This window comes from Taurulus bubalis (genome assembly GCF_910589615.1).
Source record: "Taurulus bubalis genome assembly, chromosome: 21".
Taxonomy (NCBI): domain Eukaryota; kingdom Metazoa; phylum Chordata; class Actinopteri; order Perciformes; family Cottidae; genus Taurulus; species Taurulus bubalis.
The window spans coordinates 3,833,043-3,846,753 of record NC_136609.1 but is presented as its reverse complement, the minus strand read 5'-3'; the positions used below and the strand labels follow the sequence as shown (position 1 = coordinate 3,846,753).

Here is a 13,711-nt window from a genome sequence, read left to right as displayed (position 1 = left end):
CTTCTCGCTCCGCTTTTAGTTATTTTGTCTTTCTTTTTTTTTTCTCTCTCTCTCTCTCTCTCTCTGGCTTTCAGATTCTGTCCTTCTTCTGCTCTCTTGATCTTGATCTCTTCCTCGGTCGTCCTTTGTCACTCTCTCTCTCTTTCTTTCTTTCTTTCTTTCTCTGCGTTGTTCTGCAGGAGCTCCGTGGCCCTCGTCCAGTGTTTTCAGATTTATCACAAAAGCGTTGGCTTTGTACGAATGAAGGGACACAACTCAGCCACTGAGATCTGTTTTTACATTAGGGCTTGTCATCTTAAACCCACACGTTTCTGACGTCAACATATTTATTTCCAATAACTTTCCAATATGGCATTATAAATCACTTTTATGCATGGCTTGTCCAGCATGATCACACATCACACATCCTGTCTCTCTCTATGATGGCGACACATCACACATATAGAGGAAGAACTCTCTTCTTTTTTTATTTATTTTTTGCTCTTTTGATGCCCTCTTTCTGTCCTTTTTGTCACCTTTCGGCATCTGTCTCTGTTCTAAAAGAGCCCAGTTAGTACAACATCACAGGCCGGTTGCCTCTTGCCTCTTCACGTCCCCTTGTTGGAGTTAAACCCCCTCAACACTGTTGTCACCCCCTAAAAACTCCTCCTCCTCCTACTCCTCAGTACAAACCCCCACCCAACCTCGCTTCTCATCCCCTGAGGAAAGAGCCACCTTCAGAGAGGCAGCGGAGCAGCCGTCTCCCTGAACACATGTTAAACGTCCTGAAGCCCGAGGAGGAGGGACGCAGAGAGAGAGAGAGAGAGAGAGAGAGAGAGAGAGAGAGAGAGAGAGAGAGATATTCTGAGCAGAGATAAAGCCAGAAGCGGGGTGGGGGTGGGTGGGGAGAGGCACACAGTGATGTGTGTGTGTGTGTGTGTGTGTGTGTGTGTGTGTGTGTGTGTGTGTGTGTGTGTGTGAAGAGGAGCCTCTGAGCGTGTGTGTATGTGTGTGAGAGAAAGCATAGCGCAGAGGGAGTGTGTGTGTGTTGCAGCGAGAAGGAGGCGAAGAGGAGAGTCGATGCATGTTGCCAGATTGAGAGAGACAGGGAGGGTGGAGGACAGACGCGGAGAGGACGAGGAGGAGGAAAGGGAAGCGAGGATTTTGAGTGCTTGAGGGAGAGAGAGAGAGAGAGAGAGAGAGAGAGAGAGAGAGAGAGAGAAAGAAGGGGAGGGGAGGAGAGGCAGTTTCAGTCAAGTGGAGAGGCAGGCAGCAGTGTAGAGGCAGGCGCTGCTGCATTGTGGACGTAAACTTTATCGTCGGCCGGATCAGTGGCGAGCAGCCGGAGAGGAGAGCGAGCTGCTGGATTACCATGTGTGTCCTCTGACCGCACCAGGATGCTGCATCTCCAGCCGGGTAAGAAGGCGTCACATGACAGCACGGACCGGCGTTCTCTCTTCTGCGACCGCAGCGTGTGACTGTTCTGGTTTGGGGACGTCTTTCATGTGTGCCACACTTTGTCTTTTGTCAGGAGAAGAAATGCACACTCAGCTTTTGCTTTTTGTGTGTGTGTGTGTGTGTGTGGGTGTGTGTGTGTGTGTGTGTGTGTGTGTGTGTGTGTGTGTGTGTGTGTGTGTGTGTGTGTGCGCTCTTTGCTGCACCTCCTTCAGTCGTCTTTTACTTTTGTCCCGGGCAGCAATTTTCTTAACTATCCCCAGAGGAAGGGACCATATTTCATATAGCAGCATTGTACACATGTGCAGGGGATTATCTCTGCTTTGCACTGAGCCCGATTAGCCAGTTGCGTGTCCTGTTGCTAGTGGCAACAGTCTGTGGATGAGGCTGCGTAAAGCACTTTGATTCTGATTGATAACAGAAGGAAAAGGATACCCGTCGTTTAAAACAATCGGGCATTGCAGGGGATCTGTATGTGCAGGAATGCATGTTTTCTTCTTTCCCACTGCTCCTTTTCTTTCCTTTTCTCTCTCTCTCTCTCTCTCTCTCTCTCTCTCTCTCTCTCTCTCTCTCTCTCTCTCTCTCTCTCTCTCTCTCTCTCTCAGGCAGATTAAGACTTTCTAACCCTTCCCACTAATCCCACACCAGAATGACTGGTGTTGAACTGGGTGTGGATGCAGCTAAGTGGTGTGGAATATGGATTATGGGGTCCACTCTGTTATGATCGGCTCCTTATTAATGTGGCGTGAAGTGCTGCAGTACGAGCGTCCGTCCGTATGTCAAAGTCATAGCGGGTCAGGGGTCTTTCCTCCTCCAGTCAGCCATATTTAAAGGACACGGAAAAGAGGCTAGAGGATGCTGTCATCCCACGCAGCAAGGATGCCAAATGTAGGATGCAGGACACTGGCTGGGTATTTTTAGCTGGGTTTGTTATCTCTAAAAACAGAACTCCAAGGGAACATGAAAATGAGAGCATGGGAGAGCATGGGAGGTATCATCACTCTCTTGCTGGTGCCAGAGAGAAATGCCAAGCTGTCTCTTTTTTTGAGTTTTATCTTGCTTTGGAACTGGTGCTTCCCAACACAAGAGCAAAAAATAGCATCTGCCATGTAGCGGATGCTTTATAATGGGAGACGCCAATGGACGTCGGCAACAGTAGTCACATGAGTAGGGCTGTGTAACTTTTTATTATATCAGGGAGCTCTTTACTACTTTACTAATGTGCCAAGTTAATATTAGCCTGACCTTTTTTAATGCAGACATGTTTTACTGTGGGAAACTGGAAGTCTAACTCACAATATTGCCATTGTACGTGCTCCAAATTATGACTTTACACAGCAAGTAGCATCAACAACAAGCATGTGACTCATAAACCCCTCATGAAGTATTTTACTCTGAGAAATCTCCGACATGAGGGGAAATGCAACGCAAATTAGAATTTGTCGTGCTATTTCTCACGTTTCTTTTAATTGTACAGCCGCAATCATGATTACTGTGCCTCCCAAAGGCTGCAGTTCAGCCATTTGGTCCAGTTTCTATATCGACGGTGTCCATTTAAAGGCCTCGTTGGGCGCAGAGCGGCTGCCGCTGGTATCATCCCGCCACCGGGCCAGATGTGTCACTGCAGTGGGAAGTTTGAGCCCGCTGGCCTCTGAAACCTACCTCGGGATTACCGCGTAAGCGGATTGCCAAGTGAAGGGATTTCATTTTATAGAATTAAAACTGTAATTCTCTGCATCCCGACAACTCTGCACTGTAACCGTTTCTCCACGTTATTATTTCCCCTCCGCGTCCTACATTCAAGCACTTTGCTCTCGACGTCGAGCACATTTCGCCGCACGTTTGAGGCCAAGTTCATCGACTTCATCCAGAGGTGTGCAGTGGGATGTTGTGGACGCCAGTCGGCATTACCAAAGTGATGATCATCGCCCAGTCATCTTAATTAAGCTCCCACTGAGTCGTGTGCTTTTGTGTTCCCTTCCATCCCCTTAAAACTCTTGTCCGTCACTTTGCCCCTAACTCCTCTACATCCGATCACTCCTCCCCTTTCGTCTCCTCCCTGTATGCGGCGCTCTGAATTCGGTGACCCTCAGCTAGCATATTGGGTCCAGGTCAAAGTGAATTACCGAGGAATGTTCCCCCTGTTCAATGGCCGGCCCAGTGGGCCTCAGCATGGGAGCACTTCCCCTTCATTGACAGCCAGGGGACTTTCATTCTGAAGAGGGGGGAGCTCCTTCCAGACAACTTTCCCATGTAATTCCCACTGTCTCTGCAGCGTCCGCTGGTACCGCGGAGCCGTCGGCCAAAGCAGCCGGTTTAATGATGTGTACGTGTGAGGCACATCTCGGGATCTCGCCAGCCCGAGCCCTGTTGAGACGCTCTGCCTCTGTGACTGCAGGCCATCCAGCTCAATTAAGGGTGCTTTGAATGCATTCCTCCCCTTGGTCTGCTCTACATTTATCTTCCCCCACGAGCAGCATGCACGTGGGAACTCTAAAAAGAGTCCTGCAGAGAGCTCTGCGAGGCTAGTACGAACCTGTTTTTTTTTTTTTTTTTTTGCGAATGCAGCGAACTGAATTGCTCAATAAAGGATTCTGACATTTTTCCAGGTTGCATATTTTTCATTCAAAGACACATTGCATTCAAGCTGAAAGCTCACACAGGAAGACATCCAGGAAGAAGAAAGTCAGCTGTCTTCTCTCTGTCTCTTTTTGGCTAAACTTGAAGTAATGTCACTCAGGGAAAAACATAAAGTTTAATGGTCCGACACAATTTATAAGCAATAAAAGGCTTTTATTTGCTCGCTATCAATGGCTTATTGCATGCACTGACTGTTCTGCCTGGAGACAAAGCTTTGTCCAGACAGCCTTGCTGACTGTGAAGTGATGTCATTAGAGACTGAGCATTTTTGTGGTTTCTAAAAGGATGAACTCGCTCAATAAGGTGCGAAAACTGGCTGTTTTTGCACTTACCGTTTTTAAACAGTCAGAACTGAATAAAAAAAGGATTTCTCTTTGTCTACCGGTAGACAATAACTTTAGTTATCCCCGTTATAAAAGCTTTTGTTTATATCTCGCATATTTGGTTTCAGTTTTTTGGAAAAGAAGAAATTGGATTTGTTTTTCTAGGCCACAGTGCCGCATGCCAACAGTTTACAAGATAATACGGTGTTGTCCTTGTTTGTTACGCAGCCCTCCCGCTGACACACTTTCCCAGGCGCATGCAACTCACAAGTTTTTTGACATCAAAGCAGTCAAAACTACTTTGCGAAGCGTCGCCTCCTGTTTCGTATTTCTTCCCTCGTCACGCCGATGCTTTCAGCGGAGCGAGCCGTTTACGAGGTTTGGAACCGGGGGGAAGTCAACAAGCTTCAGCTGCCCGCTATCTTGGCTGTAAATCAACTGATAACAGTGGTGGAGGAATATGCAGGAGCTCATCCAGTGGCTGGAGGTGTTGGCTCAGCTGGAAAGGGAATGGATGGAGAAGCTCACCTGCAGTAAAAACCCCTGTCCAAACACTTCTCTTGTTGTATTTCTCTTCTTTTAGCCCCTCCGACTCCCTTGGAGTGAATAACAATGAGGGCAGTGGCTTTTAATTACTTTATTACCAGCATGCCAACGGGGATGCTATGGCAATATTCCTGTAACTAAAAGTGCTCTGAGGGGAACATATCTCTCAATCTGCACCCGGCAGGAAGTAGACGAGTCAGCCCTCTGTCAAGGGAACGAAAAAGTGATGCAACAAATTAAATTGAAGCCCTGATAAGTGCATGACTTCTGCAGCAGCCGCCCAGCGGCGATGGCCCGACCCGTGGGTTTGAGTGCTCCTGTTTACCGTACCTTTTGTTTCTATTGTGTGTGTTTGTGAAGCGGCCATTTGTCCGCCTCTGTAAAGGGCTACTGTTTATCCGCCTCTCTAAAAACGATGTGTTGACAGCCGGTGTAAAACACCCCATAGCCTTTGCACGGCCTCCATGAGTCAGCAGAACCTTCCAGCGTTATGGTACAGTAGTAAATATGAGTCCCTGTTCCCTAATTCACTGCTAACCAGGCCGGCTAGGGCGCAAAACCCAGAACAATGGATGAAACGTGTGACTTACCAAAAGTATACGTGTGCCTTTTTTTTTTACCAAGGCGCCTGAATTAGCATTTTTGCGAGCACATTTTTAGCACTTTTAGGTCCATTGTTCAGTTCCAGTCTTCTGTCTTCAACCAACCTCCTGACAGGAAGTTGGCTCAACCAATTGGCTTGTTTGGCACTCGACATATCTTTGAGATTTGATAGGTGTGTGCGTCACTGTCTCTGACGACCTTTGCGATCCTCAGATTCCTTCAAAGGTGTGTCAACCGCCCTCCTCCCACACCTTTCCCGACGACAGAAATTGGGAAAGGCTGTGTCAGACAATGTTTTCAAAGTTCATCTCCGGCGCTCCGTCGTTATCGTTCCTCCCGTGCACGGATCCGCGGAGACCTTTAAATGGATCTTGGCACAATTCCTGATTTTACAAAAAAAACAGTCTTCGTGTCTGAGTGCACCTCACAAAACACAGGTTAACTCCTAAATCATGAGGTAATTGCAGCTACCGGATTGAAGGGAGCTTTACTTAAACTCAATTATGTGTCAGAGTGTGTGATTCAATCGAGACAACCATCTCTGGAACGACTTAAACGCACGCACAGGATTATTACCTGTTGGAATCCGAGCTTGTCCTTTTGATAAGTTGGATTTCAAAGCAAGGTGTGTCTGAAGGTTTTCCTCTCTTCTTTTGTGAGGGGTGAAACTCGCTCTATCCAGGGAACCGTATCGTCACATCTACCTTCATCGTTTTCTGTGGAGGTTCAGGTCCCTCTCGGGTTCGGAGTCATCTCTCTTTTATGATCGAGGACATAAAAGATTCAGAATCGTGTGAGTGTGTTTGCATGTCTCCGCGTAGCTTTCGCCGGTGTGTTTGCACATGTGTGTTCATGCATGCGGGGGCCTCTTGTGTGTCGGCGTCTCGCTCCGTCCTCGATCTTCACGAGCAGCGCTGGTGAGTAAACCCTCCCGGCAGACAGACAGGCAGTCGGGCGGGTGTTTCGGACATTTTTTTTAAAGCACATCTGCTCATCCGCAATGTTTCCTTTTCGTCTGGACGGGAATGCGTCTGCCACTCGGAAACAATTGAGGTCAGGTCGAAAAACATTTCGGTAGACAGACAGACAGTCAGAGCAGGGGTAATCCTCGCTCGCTCGGCGAGTGCATTCCTCAGCGCGGAGTCTCGGAGGATTCCTCATGTCTGATTTTTGCTGCTTCAGAAGTTTGCAGATCCAGTGGAGGCGTTTGATCTGCTCTCGGCCTACAAAACGATGCACTTAAACCATTGCCCTCGCTCTGATTTTGCAGATAACTCCCCTTTACGTTGTTCACAAACCATTTCCACGCAGTCTTACAATTGCACCCATCAAGCATCTGAGATCAAGTCCCTCCCGTCAGAGGAAATACAGTATTGCTGCAGCGATGTAATTAAGATTCTCCGAAAGCGCTGATTGTTATCTCAGAGGGAGAAAGCATAAACAACCCAGAGCATTCAACGTGCTGTTGACTTTGGATAAATCCCGCTAATCGCAGTCATCTCAACTGGTTTGACTGCATTACTCAGCGCGGCGCACACTTGTCCAAACAAAGACCCGACACACGGCTCCATACATTACAGGAGGAAGCATGAGCGAGGCTCATGTTACGTGCCGGTGGTTAGAGAGCCCACCACGTCACAAGACACGCTGTTGTCCCAAACAGCTCTTTATTTTGTCCTCAACATCCTTGTATTTTTCACAGTTCAATATGCGTGTAATTGCGATCCGACGTACAAGAAGAACAATGTACTGAATGTGAAGAATTTTCCTCTTCGGCACAAAGAACAAAGCGTGCTGATGAAAAAAAGTCCCTTTTGGTGCAGTAAAGACATTTCAAGGCCACATGGCGACACGGAAAAGACATGTGCTCTTTGTTTCTCCGCTCACAGCAGGACCTCATCGCATTTCACCTCGTCAATAATTGATGGTCTGCCGTGGCGAGGTGAAGCTCCTTGTGCCTGGCTGGCTGGGCGGGTCGGGCGTGTGCGGGGCGCTGACACGCGGCTCCTGTTTTTCTGCTGCCCTCCTGGTTGAAGACGGGGTCCGTGGCGGGAGGCGGGGGAGGTCAGCAGCCAGCTGTGGGTCAGGCCGCCGTCCGGCATCTCGTTGGTGATTGATTGGACCCTTCTAACGCATTGGGACCGATTGAACGGTCACAGATGTGCAAGCCCCGCCCCTTCAGTCGCCTGAAGCATTGTTTACACTGCGGGCTGATTTGTTCGAGGGGGTTTTGACTGCAGAAAGGATCATTAAAGAGTTAAAGAAACAATACTTTGATGATGTTGCACGTGATAATAAAACAACACAAGATGATATGATGTATACTTTATTCATCCCCAAGGGGAAGTTTGGTTGTGGCAGCAGCAAGCAGAGTTACATAGAAGACATTTAAGAAAATGAAATAATAAAAGTGCAAAGTATATGAAATGTGTAAATATAGTATATACAGTGAAATCAGTGCTAGGGTTATTGATGTTGATGATTCAATTGACGGATGATCTGGCCAGGGGTGATTTATTATGCAGTCTTTTAGCAGTGGGCAGGAATGTTCTCCTGAATCGGTCCTAAAGATAGTGAGGTCGGACATGATGTATGTTTAAAAATGATTTTTTTTATCTAAAAATATCAACTCTGACATTTTTCCACCTCGACTTGACAAAGCCGTCTTTCATCCTTCATCTAAAACCTCCTGGCAGTCACAACTCTGTTGTGCTGCGAGGCCGGGGCCTGGATGTTATAACTTATCAAACGCCTCGGTAAGCTCATTGTCCAACACTGAAACATTGAACGGGTGCAGAAGGTTACATAACACGGCCGTGGGCGGATTAAGGATGGGGAATGACCGGTCCGGAGTCGGAGCCAAAACGTAGCCAGAGTCCCTCTGAACAGGATGCCCCTATGTGGGCCACGGGGATTGCGTGCGTGTCCGGGCTCTTAACCCAGCAGGAGTGCAGACACTAATACATAAATGCATGGCGGCTCCGCTCTCATCCAAACATTTATGCATCCCCGCCGACCGTTCTGTGTACATCTGTGGTTCAGAGCGATTGAAATGTTTAGCTCGCCGTAAGCCTGGATGACAATACTGGAAAGATTTTTTTGCATCTTCTATACTGTATGAGTAACCGCTGGCTGCAGCATTATGTGGGGTTTCATCTGTTAACACACACAGACGGGAGATTAACCACACTTGATAATGAGACGGTGTAAAGCACTGCAGGGAAATAGGAAACCAGAGACGGCTCTTTTTTTGTTTTCCTCTTTCATTATGTGCTTAACAGCAAACAATGTACAATGGATTAAACCACCTGTATGCAGGAGCCGTGATAACAGTGATGAAAACACAGCTAAGCGTCTGCCTCCCACAATGCAGTTCAAAGCGCACGGGGAGTCCAACATGTCGGCTCAGGTCGGCGAACGCTCTCGTTGTGATTGATCCTCCCTCGGCCCTGACAGATCGTGTCTTCGCACACCGCCGTCTTCGACCACAACGCTCCCGAGCAAAACTGAGGAGGAAGCGTGAGGTTTTTGCAGAGCGTCTGGAGCGAGGAGAAGAGAACGTGCGGAGGAAACGCCGGTGTCACCATCGCTCTGCGCTGTCTGTCTCGTTTCAGAGGAAGGGACATTGAGCGTTTGATGCTGCCGCATTTGCATTTGAAAAGGTTTTTTTTAAAGGTGTGTGTGGGTGGACAGCAGATGGCGTCAAATAAAAATATGAGAAGTAAACTTGTATTTGTATGCAAGCAGGGGGAGGAAGAAACCATAACTTGTAGCCTCTTTATACCTTCAATGAGTATGTATTTACCGTAAATTCCAGGTGTAATCGTATGTGTTCCCTTATGATGCATAGAAGCAGAAACCCCAGAGAACATGTGTGTGCGTGTGATGCGTCGCCTGTCAGCTGGTTTGGCTTGCTCCACTGAAGGCTCGGCGGGGGTAAGGCCTCCGGTGGTGTCAGGTGATTCCAGGTCACTGGGAACTGCTGGAGGTCCACGTCGACACTGGAACTCACTAGTCCAGGCTCCGAGAGGAAGGAAAGCAGCAGAGGAGGAGGAGGAGGAGGAGGAATGTATACACGGGCAACTGTCAGCTTGTGCTTTCATCACACGCTCGGATGTACAGCATGAAGGCATGGCCCGTGGCCTGAAATAATTCCCTTTTAGTCACATTCATGTGTGCATGCTGCATATAGAGCACAACTAGATGCTCAGCTGGAGCTTTGTGATTATTGCAGACGTTACTGGTTGCATATTTATGACTTTACGTCCACATAAAGTCGGTGTAATGTGGAAAAACTGCTGGCCCGAGCCGTCTAACTGCTCGTGTTTCTCGCCCAGACTTTATTAGAGTGATGTCATGTTGCCAGATTGCACTAATTACTTTACCATTAGAAATGGAGATAATTACTTGGGGTCGAAACCCGTCTCACAGCTGGCAGGAGGGCCGGGACGAGAAGCTGGCAGCCGCACGCGGGACACTGGGAATGTTTGTGTTGGAAAAAATTACTTTTGGAAAAATGGATTAGATTTTAGCATTGTTATACTTTATTGACAATGATGTAGCAGATTCTCTAAAAGTTCTACTGTATCACTACTACAAAACACCAGAATTATCCTCTTAATTACGATTTACCCACCTTTTTTTCCCACCAGACACCATTACAACATTGGACATCTCGATGCAAATTCATAACTCAAAGCGGAATATATCGCTGTAAACATTTTATCTGCACTTGATTGTTCAAATATCACACACATCCACATTGGTGCCAACTGTCTCTGGTGAGGATCTCGCACCAGAATACTGTTTTGACTACCGCTTGTGCCAGTTACTATAATTATATTTGTCAAATTGCTCTATATTTGGCGATGATTTTCCCCCGGGCTCGGTTGGCTCATGCTCCGCTGCTCCTGGAACATGCCTGTGCATAAGTGGCCTGAAACTTAACCCCTTGCAGGGCTGACGCTCAGCCATAACACAGACTGGAGGAATGCCAGGCCCGGTCCTGTTAAGCAAAACAATATCTGCAGTGAGACGATCCAGAGACACACACACACACACACACATCACCCATTTCTCTTCTCCAGGTAGTGTAACACTTTGAAACATGCGGCGTGTCGTAATCGGTAGAGACACATGGTGTAACTGGAACATGAGCGTATTAGTCAGTCTCAGGTGTGGAACATGCCGTCATACACTTTCACGCACACACACACACATATATATACCGACATATTTACGAGTGGTCACACACACACGCATAAACAACACTTTGATTTTATTGAATGCTCCCACACCCACATTTATGAATGCACAAACACACAAACTCCCCACATAAGCCCAAATGTAGACTCACACTCACACACACACGCCCAAACACACACCCCTTGCCTTGCTTGACTTCCTCCCAGATTTGTCACCACCGCACCGGTGTGTTTCACAATCGTTGTGCCAGGCTCAGTCCGGTCCCATCAGAGTCGCTTCCAGCTCGCTTTCTTCAGGCCAGACGTCAAGCGAACCTCCCCGGCTGCCTCGTAATCACCTTTTTTTAATTTTTTTCTGTGACAGGTAAGCCGCTCAGAAACTGTTAAAGGAGACGGGGAGACGTTAGTCGTGAGTTATTTCGGGGGGCTTGGGGGCTTTGGGAGTCTGCTCCACTGGAGAAATGTGAGCAATGTGCAGGTGATTGCGATTACTTGTGTGTGTCTGCTGCATACACTCCTTCAGTCGGTCCCGTGGTCCCATGTTAGCTGTCTTTGTGAGTGTGATGTATTCTTGTGAGCGCAGAAATCTGGAACAAATAAACGTACATCCTAGTTTTTCTCTCGAACAACATAGATGTAATGTCATTTTGACATGCTTTTGTTCACTTTTATTGTGTTTTGTGGTGGAATTTTTTTTTCTACCTCATTCAATTTTTTTTTATTGTCATATGCACAGATAACAGACAGTTACTCTGTACAATGAAAAGCTCATTTTGCTAGGTCCTCCTTACACAATTACAATAAACTTAAGGTAAAAGGCACAAATAACAGTATTGCACAATCAGCACTATTTATTGCTATATTTGTGAGCAACAACACAACCATCTTAAATATTGTCCAACACATGAATGCATCAGCGTGATCAGCACACCTAATGCAATGCATGTAAGCGGGATAATTGGCGGACATCATGTGCCACCTTGTGTCAACACAGTGTTGACATTTAGAGCAGGATATATTTACATCTTTATGAATACTAATGCAGCATTTGACATTAGAAATAATGATGTTTTGGCCGATAGTAAAGATCTGAGCGCGTGTGACTCTGCCAGAGGAGGCGTTTTCCATCTGTTGTACTTTCAGACACTTGCAGAACGAAAAGCTTTCAACAAACAGTCTCATGTCTGACTGTCAGATGCGCGCTGGTTTGTCCTGCAGCAGCGTCTCACTTGTGTTTTCAGTTGTGATGCCCCAGGAGGGGCCACGAAACAGGGCTCTTTATTATCCACGCTGGTGTGCCAAGATTTACCCCATTAAAGTCTGGAATGCCTCACGTGGGAAACGGATTGGACGTGCACAGTCAATTTCTTTGTTTGGCCTGGTTCACGTGTGTGTGTGTGTGTGTGTGTGTGAGTCTGTTTTGAGTGTGTGTGTCAGCGTGTAAGGTCTAGAGCGAGGATGCCCTGCTTCTTGTTTCCTCTGAGCTATTTTCGTCCGGACAGAATTGCAAGCTCTCCGTTTTGCGTGGTGAGCGGACGACCCCGTCTCCTCCATGTGTGTGTGTGTGTGTGTGTGTGTGTGTGTGTGTGTGTGTGTGATTTTCTGGCAGGCTTGTGAGGATCCTCCTGTTAGGCAGAAGCCAGACAAAGATGAGGCTTTTCCCCCTCGACTAGAATGACCTTTTTGGGAACAGAAAGGGAAAATGCAAAACATTTGAGTGCCAGTGAAATGCAAAAGTATCGCTGTCAATCGCTGTGTGTCACCCACCAAACGTTAATCCCCACGACTCACCCTTATTCTCTCTCTTCCTTCTCCTCCTTTAGGGAAAAGCTGGCCGTGGCTCGCCTGCAGAGGGAAGTCGCACGGAGCAAGAGCGAAGGAACAATGGTACGGTAGAGTGGAACTGCTTCTTCTCTAGTCTGAAAGAAGCCAAAGAAGCCACAGTGTGCTCACTTCACACACCCACACACAAACAGACACACAGAGACACACAGAAACACACACATAGACACACACGCACACACACACACACACACAGACACACACACAAACAGACACACACACACAGACACACACACAAACACACACACACAAAGTCAATCTTTGGTGCCTCAACACTTCCTCGGTCGGTCTTGAAGAAGACTATTCCGCAGACACACACACACAAATACACAAAGACACACACACACAAATACACACACACGCACACATAAGCATACACACACACACACACACACAAAGTCAATCTTTGGTGTCTCAACACGTCTTGAAGAAGACGATTCCGCCGAAATTTCGTGCACGAGCGGTTATTTGTCTGCCATTTGGTTCCCTTCCAGGCCTCCTGCAGGAACAACACTTCTATATCTGTATTTGTCTTTGTCTCTGAACGTGTGCATCTCTGCACGGTAGGCAGGTCAGACAGTGAACCCCATGATGGAGCCGAGTGGAGCTCAGCTGATTGCGGCTCCGACTGCAAGCCCAGCTGTTCCACTGCACTCTGACTCTCACTCTCTCTATGGCAGCGGGCCGAAGCAACAGCACACAAGGGCTGAGATACGCTGCGAGATTCTCACTCTGTGTTCTTTGGGATTCACCATTGTTCCCCTGAAGGAGGAGCGCTTGTTTTCCATGCTCCTCCACGGTCAGGAGGTCAGATCACAGGGTCGGATACTCGAGATTGCTCGAGGGCTCGGAGACTCGAGCTCAGCTGAAGACGCGTTACGGGGCGCCGGAGAAGGGAATCGACTGCGTGAACGTTTCTCCGTGTGGAAAATGTACGTTTTGCATTGGTTCATAAACGTAAACATGAAATACAATGGGCTAATTCAGGGGAAAGAAGTCAAGTGGCGGCCCTCCTTTTCTCCCCCGCCTCCCTGACCTTTTTGTGACTCCCCCAATCCTGTCATCACTGTAGTGTGTGTGTGTGTGTGTGTGTGTGTGTGTGTGTGTGTGTGTGTGTGT

The 13,711-nt window shown here is 47.7% G+C and overlaps 1 protein-coding gene across 1 annotated transcript in view; it reads left to right on the top strand.

Annotated features, from left to right (window-relative positions):
• Positions 1-13,711, top strand: part of LOC306753119 (nck-associated protein 5-like) — a gene marked incomplete at its 5' end in the record, with an annotated part of 107,158 nt that overhangs the window by 43,158 nt on the left and 50,289 nt on the right. Inside the window, one exon of the mRNA XM_079236962.1 lies at positions 12,574-12,637. Coding sequence (XP_079093088.1) covers positions 12,574-12,637 — 64 coding nt within the window. The remainder of the gene's footprint in view (positions 1-12,573; positions 12,638-13,711) is intronic.